Source organism: Nannospalax galili, unplaced genomic scaffold, assembly GCF_000622305.1.
Source record: "Nannospalax galili isolate Female #2095 unplaced genomic scaffold, S.galili_v1.0 scaffold14, whole genome shotgun sequence".
Lineage (NCBI taxonomy): Eukaryota > Metazoa > Chordata > Mammalia > Rodentia > Spalacidae > Nannospalax > Nannospalax galili.
The window spans coordinates 435,655-455,796 of NW_008336953.1; the positions used below are offsets into that span (position 1 = coordinate 435,655).

Here is a 20,142-nt window from a genome sequence, read left to right on the forward strand (position 1 = left end):
TCTCCCTACATTTGTATAACATCTCTAATTTCTCATTTCCTTAATACTCCCAAAGGTTCTACTTCCCCGCCTGATCCAATTGTTGTACTGGTTGTGACATACAACCCAAACGAAATCTAAAATATGTGAGTTTGGTTTGAGGATTGGGGAGTGGCTGGAAACACAGCAAGGAAACTATAAGTAAAAGCTGGAAAAACACAGAACAAATCATTAGCAGAGGTCGGAGAGTGAAACATCCTACTGCAACCTGAAAATGATTTCTGTTCTACAGCATAGAAACAAGTGGAAAAATGTCACCAGAGGTGATGTAGAAAGTAGAAAGCATATCTAATGAACTTTTGAACAGAGCTATGGTGAATTCCAAGCAAAATATTGAAAGCAAGATGGGCATGAGGGTGAATGCCTGTAATCCCAGCTAATTGGGAGGCTGAGGCAGAAGATGCTAAGTTAGAGGCCAGCCTGGGCTACATAAAGGAGTTCAAAGCCAGCCTAGGCCCTTTCTTGAAATAAAAAATAAAAATTTAAGTTAGTGCTTGCTTAGTATACACAAGATCCAGGGTTCACTCCCCCAGGAACACACACACACACACACCACCACCAACAACAACAGAATTCATAAATATGGAAAGACACACGTTGTACATAATAGATACACTGCATTCTTCTTATGTACAGGTTCTGCCTCCTCAGATTAATCAATTAGATAAAAATTTCTCTAAATAAATAAATACAGGTCTGCCAGGCATAGTGGCGCACACCTTTAATCCCAGCACTCAGGAGGCAGAGGCAGGTGGATCTCTGTAAGTTCAAGGACAGCCTGGTCTACATAGTGAGTTCCAGATCAGTTGGGGTTACAGGGAGACCTTGTCTCAAAAAGGCCAAAAAAATAAAAAGATTGCAAGATTGCAGGGCTAAAGCGATAGCTTAGTGATAGCACTTGCTGCTTTTCCAGATGACTGGAGTTTGGTTTCCAGTACTAACATCTAGCGGCTCACAAATGCCTGTAACTCGAGTTCCAAGGGATCCAACACCCTCTTCTGCCCTCAGGTACTTGCATGCACATAGTACATGTAACCTCAAGTGAGCACACACACACACACACACACACACACACATATACATACATAAAATAACTAATAATTTTTTTAATTGCTTGGTTGGGTGTGGTGGCACAAGCCTTTTATCTCAACGCTCAAGAGACAGAGGCAGGTGAATCTCTGAGATTTTTGGTCTACAATTACATAGTATTTACATTGTATTAGGAATGGCATGGACTCTAGAGCTGATTTAAAGTCCATATATGGAAGGATAATAAGTTATGTGAAAATACTGCACTTTATATGAAGGACTTGAGGGTCTGCAGATTTGGGTATATCAACTCCCCATGAATATCAAGTGAAAACTATATATAACTCTTATTTTTCAAATTAAAAACAGAACATAGGAGACAAAATTCAGGATTTCTTATGCTAGAGCTCTAACCTCTTTCACACACACCTGCAGACACAGGCTGTGGCAGGTTTTCAGAAAGAAAGAATGGCCTCAGGGTAAAAATCAAATCAAGAGTTAGGCTATAAGTCCCTTTGGCTAACACTTGGAAAGATTAAAGCTAGTGTCTAACAGACTATCAGTTAAACAAAAGGACTTCTAGGAATCTAAAGGACATGGTCCCAAAGAGGTCTGAACTCCACATAGCTGTGAATAAAGCTAAAGAGTGGGTATCTCTCAAAAAGAATCATGGGTGTGGGGCTGGAGAGATGGCCCAGCAGTTAAGAGCACTTGCTGACCTGAGTTCGTTCATTTCAAAGCACCTATATCAGGTGGCTCACAATTGATTGTAGCTCCAGCTCCAGGCAACCCAATACCCTCTGCTGGCCTCCTTGCACACCCCCACCCACACGGCATCCTTTCACACAAACACATACACATCAATTTTAAAATATCCAGACTATTAAAAAAAAATGTTTGTGACTCTCTTTAGTGGAGTAGACCATAAATCTCAGATACAGAAAGCTTGCATATTTGTTTAAAGGAACTTATGTAGACTGAGAATAAAAAAAATATTGAGACTGTCCAGGTAGACCTGTAGGCTCTCTCTAGATTCTCTGGTAGAAAGCAAGCTGAGGGATCAACTCAGCTGCTACCACACGCTGTTTTTCATGGAGAAGAGGGTATCTTATAAAGTCCCTCCGTTTAGAGCTAAAAGCCTCAAAGAGTAACGGCTAAGGAAATCTCCCTAAGAGCATTAGGCTCTTGCAGACCCTAATGGATCAACAGACTCTGCCCCAACAAGATTGAGCTGGCAACAAACGCCAAGTTGGATTTCAGAATTGTTATGAGCTTGTACATGCTGTGTCTTTTACTCCCCCACATTCTGGTTTCTGGTTTGGGGTTGTTTATTAGGGGGTTTCTGATTTGGAGTTGTTTGTTGGGGGTTGCTTGTTTGCTGAGAGAGAGAGAGAGAGAGAGAGAGAGAGAGAGAGAGAGAGAGAGAGAGAGAGAGAGAGAGGGAGGGGGTGTGGGGGGAATATATATAAATTTTGCTATTTAGTACAGACTGGGCTTGAACTCACCACATAGCCATGGCTGACCTCAAACTCAAAGCAGGCCTCCTCTCTTGGGCTCCAGATGCTGGGATTACAGATGTGAGCCACCACACTTGGCTTCTCTTTTTCTTTTCCTCCCTCCCTCCTCCTCCCTCCTATTTTCCCTCCTCTCTCCTCCCCCTGCTCTCTTTCTCTCCTTTTTATGGAATAGCAGTGTCCACTGTATGTGGGTGAACAGCAGAAAACATACCTTTCAGCCCACAGATCTTTGAATTCAGTCACCAAGCCATGGCTTTCTGGGCTTTTTCCTCAGCACACTGGCCCACTTCCATTCCTGGAAGTGTCTTTCCTTTAATTAATTTATTTATTTTTTTAATTTTATGTGTACAAGTGTATTGCCTTCATGTGTGTAAGTGCACCAGTGTCATGTAATGCCTGAGGCGGTCAGAAGAAGGTGACAGATCCCCTGGAACTGGAGTCATGGATGGCTATTAGCAGCCATATGGTTTCTGAGAATCAAACCTGGGTCCTCTGCGCATCTCTCCACCTCTCCAGCCCTGCTTTTCCTTACTTAATTTTTTCTCTTTCTAATCATGTGTCCCTGATGCAGTGAGACAGAAAAACCTGGGATGGAATGCCCTCTGAACTCAGATCTGAGGTTTGGTACTCTTAGGCATGTTTTCTTTTATTTTTCTTTTTATTTATTTATTTATTATTTTTATTTTATGTGTATGCGTGTATTGCCTGCATGTAGGTAAGTGCACCTGTGTTGTGCAATGCCCCCAGGGGTCAGAAGAGGCTGTCAGATCCCCTGGGACTGGAGTTATGGACAACTGTTGGCTGCCATGTGGGTGCTGGGATTCAAACCTGGGTCTTCTGTAAGAACAGTGTTCTAAACCACTGAGCCATCTCCCCAGCCCCCAGGCATGTTTTCTTCACACTCTGGGCTTCCTAGCTGTTTCTCTGACCTCCATGACTCACTTAGAAGGCAGGGCTTTTTCTCCATCTCCCCTTCTGGCCACTGCCCAGGATTTCCAGTTTGCCTGTACTACTATTTTTCTCTTAAATTTTAATAAAATTGTCCCTAAGCTTAGAACAAAAAAGAACCAACTCCAAAGGCTCACTGGGTAAAAGTGCTTGCTGTGCAAGACTGGCAAACTGAGTTCAACCCCCGGAACCCATGTAAAGGTGGAAAAAGAGAACTGACTCCACAAAGTTGTCCTCTGACCTCCATGCATGCACCATGGCATCTGTATGCCTAATAAATAAAATAAAAATAATAATAATAATAACCAAACTAAGCCTTTGAGATGGCTCAGAGGGTGAAGGTTCTTACCACACAGCCTGATGACCTGAGTTTGATTCCCAGGACCCACATGGTAGAAAAGAATGGACTGCCAAAACTTGTCCTCTGACCTCCATATACATGCAGAGGCACATGTGCACACACACATAACACACACACACACACACACACACACACACACACACACACACACAAAATCATATACACACACAATAATAAAATTTTAAAAAACAAAACTTTTTGGTGTTTTTTGAGATAGGGTCTCCCTGTAGCTCCAGCAGGCCTGGAACTCACTATGTAGACCAGGCTGGCCTTGAACTCACAGAAATCCATCTACCTCTGCCTCCTGAGTGCTAGGACTAAAGGTGTGTGCCACCACACCCAGCAAGAATTTTTTTAAAGATGATAATTTGTATTTTTTTCCACAATAGGGAAGACCTAGACGAATGTCAGTCTAGTTAATGATGTCATTCTTGTATTTTTCCATTCGTTTTTGTTTTGCTTTGTTTGTTGTTTTTAGAAAGGATCTCTTGTAATCCAGGGTGGCTACCCTTTGTAGGGAGAATAGCTTTGAAGTTCTGACCCTTCTGCCTCCACCTCTCTCCCACCCCCAGAATGCTGGAGCTGTAGGTGGCTTCGTAATTCTGATTTTAAAACCGGACACCACGGACCTAGTTGTTGGGAAGGCTGAGGCAGGAGCGTGGTTATGGCCAGAAGTTTAACCCAGGAGTTCAAGAGTGAGGCGGGCAACATAGCCATATCCTGTCTCAAAACAAAACAAAGCAAAACAGCCAGGCACTTCTGAGGCAGAGGCAGGTGGATCTCTGTGAGTTTGAGGCCATGCTGGTCTCCATAGTGAATCCAGGCTAGCTGTGGCTACAGGGAGATTCTGTCTCAAAAAGACCAAAAACAAACAAACAAAAAAAGGAAAACAAAAATAGCGACTGAGGGCTGGGCATGGTGGTGCACACCTTTAATCCCAGCACTTGGGAGGCAGAGGCAGGCAGATCTTTGAGTTCGAGGCCAGCCTGGTCTACCTAGTGAGTTCCAGGACAGCTGGGGCTACAGGGAGACCCTGTCTCAAAAAACAAAAAAGGGACTGAGAATGTGGGGCTTGGTAGTGGAGCACTTACCTAGCCTGCTAGAGGCTCTGGGTTGAATCCTCCATTAAACAATATCCATAGTAATAGTTGTATAAAACATGAAGGAAAGCAATATTCAAATAAGTAAAGCTATTTGCAAAGTACAAGCTTTATTGAAAAAACACTGACCCAGGTGGTGCATGCCTATAATCCAACCTGGACAATTAATGGAGACTCTGTCTCAAATAAAAAGCGAAGAAGGCTGGGGCCATAGCCTGGTGATAAAGCAGTTGCCTTGCACGCAGGAGAATCTAGGTTCAATATCCAATTAAAAAAAAAAAAAAAAAAAGACTGACATTTAGAAAGAGGAGGCTTCCCCCTCACCAACTGGCCATTCACTTCCTAGTTTATTTCAGAAATGTCCTCTCCCTCTCTAGTTGACCAGGGCAGGGCTTTCCTCAGTATTGTAGTTTGGCAGTTACCTAAGTTTCCTACTTATGTTGGCTACTTGCCACAGAGACTACTAAATTCCCTGAGACATGGTGTCAAAGCCAACAGTCCTGGAACTGCCTATTGCATTTTTTTCCACGCTTGTTGTGAAGAGCAAGACTCCCACAGGGCAAAGCAATCTCCTTTGAATAGAGCAAGGGAAAAACACTGGAAGAGCCAGACTCTGACGGGCAACTTCTAGACAATCCTATAGATTTTAAGAAGACAGGTGGGCATTAACTTTTAATGGCACTGCTGATGTTGTTAATGTTTTGTTTTGTTTTTTCTGGAGTCAGTAAATACTGTGTAAGAACAACAGCAGGAAAGAAAAATAAATTTATTCTGAAGAGTATTTCTCAATTTTTCATTGAGTCAGCAGAAGAAATGTAAACTACAAGCTGTGAAGCGGGCGGATCTCCGTGACTTCCAGGCCAGGGAGAGCTACACAGTGAGACCCTCAAAAAGGAAGGAAGAAAGGGAGGGTGGGAGGGAGGGGAAAATGCAAACTGCTTCTTACCTACTTTTAAACATTTATTAAAGAACAGACACAGTTTGAATCCTAAATTACAAAATTGTTGAAGACAGCATTTTTTTTCCACGTCTTTTTTCATTGTAGACAAAAGAAGTTAAAAATCTGGTAGAAGGGCTGGGGAAGTTGCTCAGTTGGCAGAGTGCCTGCCTAGCAAGCAGGAGGCCCTGGGTTTGATCCCCATCATCCCCCACCACAATGACCCCATTCTCCCTTTGTTAAAAATACATCATGTTGCTGGGCATGGTGGCGCACGCCTTCAATTCCAGCACGAGGAAGGCAGAGGCAGACAGATCTCTGTGCTTTCAGGCCAGTCAGGACTAAATAGTTAGACTCAAAAAACAAAAAAATAAAATAAGGGAAGAAAGAAGAGAAAGAAAAAATATCTGGGGGAAACAAATTAATTCAGAACAAGAACATAATTGATAAAAGTAAGTTTGCAGGGCTGGAGAGATGGCTCAGCAGTTAAGAGCACTGACTGCTCTTGTAGAGGACCAGGGCTCGATTCCCAGCACCCACATGGCAGCTACAAACCATCCTTAACTCCAGTACCAGGGGAATCCGAAGCCCTCTTCTGAACTCTGCTGCACTGCACGACACAGTGTATGCAGGCAATACACTCATACACATAAAATAAAAATAATTTTAAAAAAAATTTTTTTTTGTTCTTTTTGAGACAGGGTCTCCCTGTAGCCCCAGCTGTCCTGGAACTATGTAGAGCAAGCTGGCCTTGAACTCACAGAGATCCACCTGCCTCTGCCTCTCAACTGCTGGGATTAAAGGCGTATGCCACCACGCCCGGCCACATAAAATATTTTTTAAAAGTAAGTTTGCAACACACACACACACATACACACACACACGCACACACACAAAGTAAGCTTTCTTTCCGAATTATCCTGTGCCAAAACATTACCTATGAGATATTATGATTACTGTATTTGGTACTATTAGCTAGGAGCATTTGTTAGCAAGGAAATAAAGCAAAACATATAAAATAATAAATTTGCCAAAATAGTAAGTTCACAAATTATCTACTCAAAAGCATAACAAAAAATAAGTTTGTGTAATAAATTGAAGAGAATTTAAAATTGTACCACTTTTTGGGGGGCTGGAGAGACGGCTCAGCAGTTAAGAGCACTTACTCTTGCACAGGACCCAGGTTTGATTCCCAGCACCAACAGGGTGGCTACGAACTGTCCTTAACTCCAGTTCCAGGGGAATCCGAAGCCCTCTTCTGACCTCCATGGCATTGCACAACACAGGTACACTCACATATATGCAGGCAATACACTTGTACACATAAAAAATATATTTAAAAAAATTGAAATATAAAATTATACCACTTTTCTATTGAGTTGAATAGTCTATTTCTCATTAGTAATTTTTAAATTCTTATAATAAATTATTTCATGAAAGCCATCAAATATTTTCATTAAAATAATATGCCAGGATTTCTAATCAACCTATTTATGAAAAAATATGCTTACATACAAGTCTTTTTTTTTTTTTTTCCCTCATGTATCCCATGCTGGCCTCAAACTGTGATCTGGAACTTCTGGTCCTCTTTCCTCTAACCGCCCTAGTTCTGGGACTACAGACATATACTACCACACCCAGGTTTATGTGGTGCCGGGGATGGAGCCCAGAGTTCCTGTATGCCAGGAAAGGACTCTCCCAAATAAAGTATATTGACAGTCCCCAAACTACGAACTTTTAGATGTCATGTATATTTTTTTCATTCCTCTTTTCATACTGGGCATGCTTGATCATCCAAGATAAGAGTAATTTTCTCTCTTGCTTGCCTGCTTGCTTTTTTGCAGCTATTGTTTAGATTTTTATTTGTATAGTCAGACACTAACTTTTAAGCTTTTGGATAGTCTATCTGTTTGATATATTACTTTTTCCAGGGGGGTTCCCCAGAGAACTATCAATCTGCAACCAGAAGGAAACAGAAGTATGGGTAACTGAGGAAGAAAAAATGCTCAGGGCAGAGTCTAGTGAAAGGCTGGCTGCACACAACAGAATATTTCATGTTTTAAGTTATTCTTATCTGTCATGTGTCTCTAAATGGTCGCTCCTTTAGATTTTCACCCCCCTGATTACCTTAATTATACTTGGTCCAGATTTACAATGACTGTAAAATTAGGAAACTTTCATTGAAAAAAAAAATTAAAACCCCTGGGATGGTTTCCCAGAGCACATCCAGCACTATTTAAGACTTTATTGTTTCAGCTAGTTGGATATTTCATAGTCACAGCGCTAGCCAGGTCAGAAAGAGTTCTGTGACTGATGCCTAATGGAAGCAATTTTCACTCTGGCAGAACAAATTCAAGTTCTAATACTAACTTGAATTCGTTTCCTTCAGATGCTAGGAATCAGATCTTTCTGAGAGGAAATTGTATCAGCGCCTCTGCCTATTAAGTGATATTCCATTTATTTCATCTAAATAGCTAGCAGGAACAATTGACTAGAACAGAAAACAAATTTTTTTTAATTATGAAATTTGCGCTATTCTTTTTTAGCCTTCTTTCTCCTGTCCCCTTCAGGGTCTCAGTTTTCTGCAGACTTTACCCATCACCACTGTGGACCACTGATCTTCCTTTAACAAGAACAAATGCTCCAGTGCTTTCGCTCACCTACGCTAACATCATATTACAGTCACAGGCCATTAACTGTCACTCACATTTTTATTACCCTGTGTTTGATGAGCATTGATACACTTTCACATCTTCCTCCTCTGCACTGCAACGAAAAATAATAATTTAGATAGAGTTCCAAAAGTTAGCATGTTTTGTCGATAGCTTCATTGTGTACATTCATCATAGCTTGCCTGTGTTGAAATCCTTCCTTCCTCTCTGACATTATTAAAGTCATTTCAAAAAGAGATACCTTGGTCACTTCTAAGATATTGTCAAACCAGGAATCATATTTTCAGTACTTCAACTCCTATTGTATTTTCAAGCTTCTGGAGCAAATATAATATTCTTGCATATTTCCTATGATGGAATCTCACATAGACAATGACATAGGAAGCAAGGCTTATCAAAGGCTTTTGGCATTGTCACTTCTGATAACTAAGATGCTCTGAGAAATCAGCATCAGTTTTCCTTTGATTGGAACAAATTAAAATGCATGATCTGGAGTTTTATGTGTCTTATTAAAGTTGAGAGAGAAAAAAAATCACTGGAGAGAAAACACTTAATAATTGTATCTGTATTCAACTATTTTCACTAAAATATCCCTTTGAGGATACATTTTTTAAAAAAATAACAATCACATATTATTTTATAAGACCATTTAAAGGGTTCTTGAATTGTTTTGGGTTTTTCCCCCCACAAAAATTAAATTTAATTAAAACTTAATAAAAGAGCAAAAGCACAGTAATTGCAAAGTTTCTAATTTTCCAGCCTTTCCTTCAGTGGGCATTACTTAAGTAATTTGAACCAGATAGTTTTAAGTTGTTGGTGGCACACAGCACAGTGAACAAGCCTATCTTTATGTAATGTACACAGTGGTTAGCCATTTTCAATTACTAAGAAATAGCTTTGCCAAAATATGACTAAAAATGGGAAGCCATCATTCTGAACATTTGAAACTATGGCTTAATATTTTGATACATAAATATGGCTCAAGCAGCTCAATAATGTCATTTTTCCATTTAATTACAAAGACATGAATTCAGAGTAAAAATATTCATTTTATTTGCTTACCAAAGACCTTTAATAAATCGTATAAAAGGGAAGAACATAGGTCAACTTCAATGAAAACTTAAATATAGACCCAGATTGTCAAATCACATTTATGCTAGTCTGTGTGTGTTCATATATGAGAAAACAAACAAGCCAGTGAAGAATAGAATACCACAAACGGAAGAGGTTATCTCACTGCAATTTATTAATGGGAAGGGGATAAAGAGAACTCAAGATCCTTCTTTGGTGACAGAATATGAGGGGAAGTTGTTCTACAGACTTCTTACTATAAAAATCTCTTACTCAAAAATAGACCAGAGAAACTAAAAGCCTGTATTTTCTGTTTGGAAATTTTTATCTCAAATTTGCTTTAAATCAAAATTAGATGAGCTTCATACAGGGACTGAGAACTTTCTGAAAACTTTATTCAACACAGCAAATGCTTTAAAAAATGAATTAATGAGGGGTATGAGCGGTACCAAAAATTTTGAATTTTGAAAGTTCTAGCTTTCAAAAAACAAAGAAGTTAACCATCTTCTCCATCCATCCTTCCCTCTCCACAATTTCACCAAGTAATCTTTCCTGGTTCTTTTTAAAATCAGGATCATCCTTCTGGCTTTCTTTTACCATCCTTTCAAACTCCATGAGCATATAGTTGATAAAAAGAGAAAAATCCTAACTAAGACCTTTAACACAGGATCGTGGGAAAGAGACAGCCACTAAGCCACCATCTCAGGACTCTGTCCACCTGGCCCCTCACCCACACCCCAGGGCGTGGGGCACCCGGAGTCTGAGAGCTTGCCTGGTCGCTGCATAATGTGATTCCTAGTAACTTGTCCCCTACATACTCCCACCCCCGCAAGGGCAGTTATGGGACTAGTGACAGTCTGCTCCTCTTGGACCTAGATCCTCAAAGACCCTGCACTGCAAGCCAACCCAACTCCCTACTCTTCCCATAAATCCGCCAACAACCTTAACGTCCTGGGCATGCCAATCCCCCAACGATGACACCTGCACTACGATCCCAGGGAGAAAGCGCGAGATCCCGCTGGCCTGGAGCACGTGGCGTCGACTGACCCTTGGAGAGGCGGGATGTCAGTACAAAGCAGCGAACCGGGAAGTCTGGGAGGCCCGAGCAGAGTGGCACAGTCTGGGCTGTGGGGTGTACCTCGAGCCCGCCACACCCCTAGGTGCCCAGATACCCCCAGCAAGCACGAGCGCAGATCAGTTTCTCTCTTTACAAAACAAAACAAACCGCTAAAACCCCAACCAAACAACATCAAACACCCCAGGACAGGAAGTGCACTGTGTGCTCACGCATTTATTTTGTGTGGGTCCCCGCCCCCCCCGTCCCCCACCTCACCCCCGTCTATTTGCTTGCGAATTAAAAAGTGGCCTCCTAGGCGACATGCCTGCGGTTTTCATAGAGTAAAACGGATTAGTGGGCAAGCTCCAGCCCTTCTCGACTTTCGCTTGCGGTTTGCAACCCCCGGGCGGGTCTGACCCCGCGGCACCTGCCCAGGGGAGCTTCGCCCGCGCGTGGACTCGGTTTCTCCAGGGCCAGCATCCAACTCCGGGATCACTCGGCCCCCCACCCAGCGGGGTGGAGCCCAGGCCGTGTGCCCAGGGGGAGGGGAGTTCCCACGCAGCGGAGGATCCGCGTGCCCAGCGCCGGCAGCCTGCTCTCTTTCCCCCTGCGCCTGCAACCCGCTTCCCGGACTGTACGGGAGTCCTGGGACGACCGGGGGACGCACCTCCCGGACCGAGAAAGTGCAGAGAGAGAATTCGGCCAGTCCACGCCGAATGGATTGCTTTGTTCTTCTGCTCAAGGTTTCCCTCCAAGAATTGGAGTTCGCGGAGGGCACTGCCCAAAGACGCCGAGTCACGCATGTACCCCTCGGTTCAAGAACAAAACCTAAAAAAGAAAAGGACAAGACATCCAAACAGCAGACTGACCCTGGGGCGCGGTCCCCAGGCCTGACGGGGTACTGTCCGCGAGCACCTGTCCACGAGTCTCTTCTCAAACATTTAGATCTAAAATACCCAGGCTCTGGTCAGTCCTTGGAGACCCTCTGCTGCTGGCCTTCTTCGTTTCATAAACGAATATAAAAGTTTGCTTTCCAGTTAGAGAGCTGCCGTTATGGTCTTACCGCCCGGACGCGAGATTTTAAGCATCCTCTTAAACGGCAGGGGATGATCAGTGTGTGTCCGGATCGATAGCGGGGCATCCGGAAGAGATCCTGCGGGTGTTGGGCCGAGGGACCGGAAACTAGCAGCAGAGAGCGGCAGTCTCCGTGGTTCCGGATGGTCAGGCCCGGTCGCCTGGGGAGACCCTGAGAGCGCGTGGAGCTAGGGCTGCGGGATGTTCCCGGCAGCTCGCGCGGTGGGGAATGAGCGCGTTCCACCTTAAGGACCGGCGCGGCGAGGGGCTGCGGAGGCGCCCGACACCTGCAGGGGGCGCTGCTGCCCCGCGTTTCCGCCCGCTCCTGGCTGCGGCGGCTCAGCGGCTCCCAGGCCCAAGATCCCGGGAGGGGGTGGGGATGCTGAGGGAGGAAGGGCGTGAGTGCAGCCGTTAGGTAAGGAACCCGAGCACTCCCGGACTCAGAAGCGGCCTCCGCAGGGCGTTCACAGGATGGAGCTTTCCACCAAGCGGCCAGGAGAAGAAACGTGGGCCGGCACCCCCCTGCCCCCTCAGGCCCTCCGCCGTCTTCCTGCCTCCCTCCACCTCCGTCCCCCGACCCCGACCGAGCTGCCCAGACCCTTTGTTCTCCAGGTTGGGAGCGGCTGGGTGGGGGTTCCCGGGAAGAGAAGCCGCTACTGCCCGCGGAAGGGCCGAGTGGTCCCCGCGTCCCCGGCCCAGCCCTCGCAGGAGGGGTCCCCCGTGCACTCGCCTTCCTTCCCCACCCCCACCCCCGCTCCGTCTCCACCGCGTTCCCGCCTCCCTTTCCACTTCGCCACCTCCCGGGTCTCCCGGAGGAGGATGGGTAAAGGCGGACGCCAGGGGGTGGAGAAACCCCGGGTCCTCCCGGTGCAGAGAACCCCCGGGGACCCTTTCGGGCCCACTCTCGCCGCCCGGGAAGGGCTTTCCCCACGTCGCCGCGGGTCTCTTGGGACCACCCGAGGCCGTGGGACCCTGGAGCGCCTAGTCCGGGCACTAGGGCGCGAGGCCGCCACTCCCGATGGGGACCAAGTTGGGGGTAGCGTGGTTCGCGCCCCGGAGACGCTCCCCGCTAGCGAACGTCCTCTTCTTCCCCCCACCAGCCCCACCCTCGGCAGTGCCACCCGCGTCGCTCCTCCGGCGCGCGCGACCCCTAGGGCTCCGGCGATTGTATCTTCCTGAGGACAGTTGCAATTGTGTTCAGCTTAATTTCTTAGTCGCGTTGAGGCGTCCGGGAGTAACGCGAGGGGACGGGGATGTGGGGGAGGGGAGCTGGAGCGAGAAATTGCAGAGAGCTGGGGGCTGGGAGGACGTGGCCCAGGCCGAGGGACCCTTATCCAGGCTCACCCAGGCCCAGCAGCCGCAGCCCGGCGGGGCACATCCCCAGCCTCCACGGTGGACGACCCTCCACCCTGTACCATCTACACGCCCTGCGCTACCGCACGTCCGCGCTCCCCGGGGGCGGGGGCGGGGTACTCCGCTGGAGTCGCGAGGGCCCGGGCGGTCAGTGCCCGCTTCCGGGAGCCCCCTCCCGCTCTGGGCTTGACCCAGGTCCTCCCTGGCTGGTTAAAGGCGCGCTGCTGAGCGGTCCGTGGCTGGTCCCCGGGACACACCCCATCCCCACCCCCGAGAGCTGGCGGCCAGCTCGGGATGCCAGGCGGCCAGACGGGCGCCTTGCCAAATTCCGCGTTCCTCTCTTAGAGACGAGGAATTGCGTCCCAGGCTTGAGAAAGCCCGAGGTTCGGGTTTGGGACTCGCTGGCAAAGCCCCCTAAGGCGCCAGGGACGGGCTCTGCAGGTTGAATTCCTGCTCCGTATCACTTCAGTTTTAATTAATCTTTTAAAACACCGCTGTCACGTCGCTCGCAGAAAATTAATCAAACTTGAATCCTTGTTGCATAGCAAGAATTTCGATCCGAGTCTTTTAAAAAGGACTTGACTTTGCAAAGTCACGTCTTTTACAGTTCCCCCGTTAGCAAGGGAAATACTGCAAAAGTCAAGACACCTCTGCTTCTTTCTCTTTCCAGAATGAAACTTTGCCTATTTCTGATCTTTATTTTCCTGTCTTTGAACAAAAAAATAAAGCGATAAATTGCCTACCACTGTTAATTCAAAATATAATTAGTTTGAATGATCTTTGTTTAAGAGCCCAGATAAACTAAGATAATCTAAATTTTAATGTGACATGACCCTTTTTTTTCCTCGTGAATAATGAGAATAAAGAAGTCATTAATTAATAAAGGTATCTGCATAGAAGATGGTATCTGTTCGCTCTGAGACCCTGAAACATCAGTTGTATTAGTAATTGATACTGTATAATTGAACATGAGAATAGTCTATTTTTAACCTCAAAGCTCAGAGTTTATTTGGTGATTACTGAGCTCCTAATAATTAATTTTAGTTCCTTCTTGCTGCAAAAAATAATTCTTATGAGTCCCCCAGTTCCCATGCAGCATGAAAACCCCTCAAAATGATGGTAAAGCTATATTGAGTAGCAATTCTTTCCTTTATTTATAACAAACCTATTTCATATCCTGTTACATTTTCCTTTGTTGTAAGGACCTTCTAAAATACAAGAATATAACTGTATCTTCTCTCACCACTTTGTCTTTCTGTAGTCGGTTGGTTCAACTTGATACACAATTCTAAGTCTTTCAGTATTTTAAATTTCTAAGATTTGAAGAATCAAAATTTCTGTACAATGAAGTTGCCATAGATGAGATTCTTAGCAAGCCCACAGCCTGCTGTAGCTCACACTTTTCGGTTATTAAAACAGACTGCAAAACACATACCTCTTTTCCAACATGAATTGAGAAACAGCTCTCACAATTTCCTGGGTTAAATTTAGTGTTAACACACACAACTTTTGGCATTAATATAAAAATCCTCTCCAAAGTAATAAGGAAGTCTTCCAAATAATAATGGGAATTTAGACTCTAGCTTTAAAATATCTGGTTATTTCTCACATGAATTTGCTGATGGCCCTCACTTTTTAACCAGTGCAAAGGGGATGTGATATTTTCCGCATATATACAAAGAAAAAAGAAAACCTTCCTACATATTCCTCCAGTTAAGGTGTCTCCCCAAGTAAGTATGAAGTATTTTCTTCCAGGCAAGCATATTTAGTACCTACCATACCAACCATGCATTCTCCTTGTCAGCCCCAGTCCTAAGTGCTGGAAAAAGTAGTTCACTCTCACACTTTTATTTCCCCTTTACAATTAAAACTCGAGGTCCATATATATGAGGGTGTTTTCTTCTCTAGGATCTTATATTTTCCCACTATAATTTAGGCTGAAATGGGATTAAAACAGGATCTAGAGTTCTAATCTTGGGTGATGTTTTGGTGTATTCACCATAATGAGTCCTATTCCCTGGGGTCATGAAGCTCCCAAATGTCAATCAAGCAAACTGATTCAGAAATGCCATTGTTCAGCTCCCACGTCACTCGCCTTCCTCTCATTTTATTTAACAATACCAGAGTTCTCTGATCAGTCATTCGGAATATGAGGCATTATCTAGGGAAAATTCACAAAGTGTCTTGATCTTTCTTTGGGAGATACTGTTAAGGGGCTTCCGCGAGGCAGAGAGCACTTGTTTATACTTCTGTCTTTGGCTCGCACTCTGGATAGAAAGAACCTATGAATACCGCTTGAAAGAAAATCATACCGTAAATCTGTCAAAAATTAATTCGTCCAGTTGAATGTTACATTTCTATCTTCGTGTTGGAAGCACACTGATTTGTCATTGGGGAAGTATCACGGGAGCCGTGGTCCAGTTGACATGCCCCCACATCCAACCCCCTCTGTTTCATCTATTTAATAACACTAATGTGTTTACAACCAGTTAACTAAGAATGTATTTGGGAGCGAAGAAGAGGGAAGCTTGGCCAAGGAGGTAACTCTACCCAACCCACTCTGGCGTCAGGGAGCCTCTGCCACTGGCTTTTCCCAGTCATTCATGCCTGGGTCCCCACCTCGTGACAATTCCCAGAGCCCAAGGCGGCGAGAGAGTTACTAGCTCCGAACAGCCCAAATTAATAATCAACTTAATACATAGAGGCCTTGAGCCTCTATCCTCAGTTCCCTGAAGGATCCTAGTGCGGAGCCCGGCTCCTGCGAGGGCTTCCATGCAGGGAGGTAGGCGTGCAGGGACAGATGGTGAAGGGGAAAGCGATCGATGGTGACGTCCACCTACAGGGTTGTGGGCGAGGAGGCATGAACCAGCCCACTAGCTGTGGGTGCTCACAGATGGAGTCTCATATCGGAATTTTTGCAAACGCGCGCCGGCCGCACAGGCTCGGGATGCCGGCGTTTGCAGCACCCATCGCCAAACGCACCCCTCGCGCGCGTCCTCCGCGCACACTTCGAGCCGAAGTGACAAGCGAAGGCGACGGAGGTGGGGACGGAGGGTGGAGCCCCTCTCGGGTGGGACGTAATCAATCACTTTAAAGTAAAAGGTTCAAAAATTCCAAGCTCCCCTTCGGAGGACAGAGGCAAAGCTCCGCGGGCTGCTAGTCGATGCTAACGGCGCGTTGCCGGGCGCGGAGGGCTAGGGGGCGAAGGCTGCAGTCGCCCCACTCCGGGTCTCTAGCCCGCGCAGGGCGAGCTTTCCACGGCTGTGCTCCCGGGGAAGATCCGGCTCCGGAGGCTCCGGCTCCCGCGCAGACTCACTCGCTGCCGCCACCGCCCGCGCACAGCGCGCTTTTCCCTTTCTCAGCAAGCGGGAAAGGCCCGTGCGCCGAGGTGGCGGCACGCCGGCGCGGGGGCAGCCGAAACCCGAGCTCCCAGCCGCCAGCTCCGCCCGGAGGGGCGGGGGAGCGCCCGGCCAGCTGCCCCGGAGGCGGGCCGTTCAATTCTTGAGGGAAAAGCTTCGGGAAGACTCCAAAGCCTTCCAAAGGATGTGGTTCTGCTCCTCCCCTGTCCTGCAGCCCTCCATCCCGTCCTGCTCAGCACCATCCAACTCAGCCCTCACCTGAGACCCCACTGACTGCCTAGCCTCTTCCCCCTCCCCGCCCCATCCTTCAGTTCCATCTCCTTCCTGACCTTTGTGAGGCCTGGGCCAGGGTAGCCAGGGTGCTGCAGAGGAAATGAAATTGTTCTGGAGATTACAGTGGGGCTTTTGGCCAGAAGCCCTCCCTCCACCCCTCTTTTTCTCATGCTTCCTTGTTAAGCACAAACTTGTGTCTCCCTTCACAAGAATAGGCAAATTTTCTCGCTTATTTGCAGATCTGCAAAGTTCTACATACAGATCAGTGAACCTTAAGCGCCCTCGTTGAAGTACACATTGTGGAGGTTTGTCAAGGACTTTGGGCAGTGAGCGTAATGACAGGTGAATCCAGCAGCTCCAGGGGGAGCCGGACCTAACCCCAAGACTTTACAATAGGTCAGGAACCCAAAAATTCCTCAGACACTTCAAGCAACAGGTACCTATACCAAGCAGGCCTTGGGCTTCATTGCAGAGCTGGGCCATGGACTCAGAGGCTGCGCCTCAGTGACCTGAGAGTAAAGGCCCCACCCACATGTCTTCTTCCCCCATCCCCAAGAGATCCCTTCTCTCCAAAAGATTCCACAGTCACAGAAGACCCTGAGCCTCTCCCTCCTTCCCAGGCAGTCAAGCCTGGCTTCAGCTTCGCACGTCTTGGCCTTGTACATGTTCTTCCCACGTGATTTAAAATAAAGAGAGGGAGAAGATGAAAGAAGGGAAGATGAGAGGCAAGCTGAAGTTGAAAAGGGAGATACAGAACAGAAGTTGGTCAAAGCGGTCCACACCATGGAGCCATTGTTTTCTTCTCCAAATTCCCCCACCTCAGTCTTCCCCACACTCCAAAGAGGCTTCAAAACTAGCTTTTCAAGGTTACTTCTTTGAGTTATTTCACACCTGCACTTGGTTGGACATAACCTGAAGAGAATCGAACCGGATCCATCGTAGCTTAAGAGAGATAAACAGCTTTATAGGACATAACAGCCTCCCTGTAGCCACTCAGCACTCCACAGAAAGCCTCGGAGATTTGAGCTGCAGGAACATAAGTGCTCTGTTGCACAACCAGTCTCAACCTTAACCCACCATGGTCAGTCCGAATTAAATTTAACGAAATGGAGGAGTTTAGGGTTCCTTCTCTTGCCCCACCCATCCCCTGATAAGAAGATGCTCACACAAAAATACAGCCGATCCTTGGGGCCATACTGCAAGTAAGAGGTGAGAGCCAGTCACACTGAGATGAAGAGACTGATAGCAGACAAGGAATGATCTGTATGTGGACGGATGGATGGATGAATAGATGGATGGAAGGAAGGAGAGAGGAAGAAAGAGAAAGAGGCCTTTGCTTCTGCCCAACTCTGAAATTTAGCTTGGCTCACACCCTCTATGACTGTCCTCTGGGTTATCAGTGTGTGTGTGTGTGTGTGTGTGTGTGTGTGTGTGTGTGTGTGTGTGCCTTTTCCAGTACCCTTAAAGAAGCATCTGAAGGGTCAGAGAAGCTCTCTTGGAGGGAAGGACAAGCCAGAGCAGCAGCCCTAGCTCACTGTCAATCTAAGGAACTCTTCCTCATTAAAGAAATCCTTTGTATGATGCAGCATTTCTTTCCCAGATTTGTAGCCCCACCACTGAAGAAGGAGGCAGCTGCAGTAGCTGCTGATGCTCCATGGAGGCATCCAGCAGTGTGTCCCTAGCAGCAGACTTGGTGTCCCCAGTGTGAAGAGCCCAGGCTTTGCCCATTAGGCTGTGACTGAAAACAATCCCCCTGCTCCAAGCAGCCTCCATGGTGACTACCCCAAATCCCTAAGCAGATTCCTAGACTTCGAGAGAGAACACAGTTCATGGCATGAATAACTAAGAGCAGGAATCCTACCCAATTCTGAAATCACTAACAAAATCATGTGTGGCAGCAGGTATTTGTACCTATATGTATGGGGGTTTTGTTATTTGTCCCCAGACTAACACTTCAAAAATCTTTTTCTCCTACATAGCATCAAATGCTGTTTTCACATCCCACTATACAATAGATTTGACCTTCTGTAAAACATATTGTGGGTTTTTTTGCCTAGATTTTAATGAAAGAATTGTGCAAGCAAAAGCTTTGTCCCAGAGCTGAAACAAAGGCTGTGCACAGGAAAAGCACAGCCCTCCAAAATGTCCTCTTCTCTGATTTTGGGGGAAAGCTCCTAGAGTCACCAGCCCATAATTGTGGCTGATATTTAATCCTCCTTGGTACACAGCTCATCTTTCCACTATGCAGAAGGGCCATTGAGATATGACTAACCTTTAGGGTTATATCCCAAACTGGGAGTCTAGGGCTTACACTTGGATTGTCTGGGCCTCTTCTAACCTGAACAAAAAGGATTTGAAGAAAATCACATTTTTCCCCTCTCAACAAAGCATTCCTAATCACTTCAGCTTGTTGGTGAATTTTTATTCCCGTGTCCACTTGGGGTATTGAAATCGATCGCTGCAATATTTAATATATTACACTCCTAGGGTCATTGCTCTCCTAAGACCTAGTTCTCTCCCTCTTGCCCTCAACTCAGCCTGGCTTCTACCCTCCCACTCCCATCTGTCTGAGGCCCTCTGTTTATCTGTCCGTATAACGCCTTCAATTCCCAGGCCAGCCAGGAAACTTCACCAGGCTTATGCTATTTTCTTCTAGTATGGTGAATTCTGAAAGCTCGAGGCAGCCGTGCACTTAAAAGGGAAAATGAGGAGCTTGGTAGATTGGAGAAAATTAACCTGCCACAAACAACCTCATTAAAGAACTGTCTACCAAGAGTTAAGAATTAATAGCAAAATGGATGGGGAAAAAAAAAATCCTTGAGTGAAGAGACCTTAAACCCCCTTTCCTGAAAGGTGCATAATTTACAAGCCCAACCTAACATTCAGTTTTATTTCCCTTTCCTAGTGACCTGTCCCATAACCTTGTAATCCACTGTGGGGGCGTTTTTCTCTTTGGTCCCTTTCTTCTTTTTTTACACACCCAAAGGTTTGCAAGTCCAAGTACTTTCTAATATTTTTGGTTCAAAAAAATGCACTTAAATTGTTTGGAGCCTTTTAATTTAGAAAGACACTTTAAGAGACTCCTGGGTTCCCTTTGGGAATTGTTAAATGATTTGAAGAGTGTCCTTAAAAGAATTGTGTTTGGATAGGAGTGGGGGTGGGGGAGCCATGCAGAAAGAAGCATGAAAAACCAGAGTGAGGACATGGTGTGGATTTAGTGTCCTTTTGGTGCTGTAGTTTATTTTGTACATGAAGTTCAAATTTAAGTAAAGCCCATGTCTGTGTGCTGTAAGTTGCTTTTCTAATGTTTTATTGGGCAGTGTATTCTATATTGGCATTTTATATGCATAAT

General features: G+C 45.9%; 1 protein-coding gene across 1 annotated transcript; it reads right to left on the minus strand.

Annotated features, from left to right (window-relative positions):
- Window positions 1-11,421: 11,421 nt before the first annotated feature.
- Window positions 11,422-14,950, minus strand: LOC115070139 (collagen alpha-1(I) chain-like). The gene is made up of 4 exons (XM_029562934.1): window positions 14,935-14,950; window positions 13,242-13,498; window positions 11,795-12,874; window positions 11,422-11,559 (listed from the first exon to the last, which is right to left on the minus strand). Exons 1-4 carry the CDS (start codon window positions 14,948-14,950, stop codon window positions 11,527-11,529), a joined length of 1,386 nt encoding a protein of 461 aa, XP_029418794.1. The 3' UTR covers window positions 11,422-11,526.
- Between the last annotated feature and the right edge of the window lie 5,192 nt (window positions 14,951-20,142).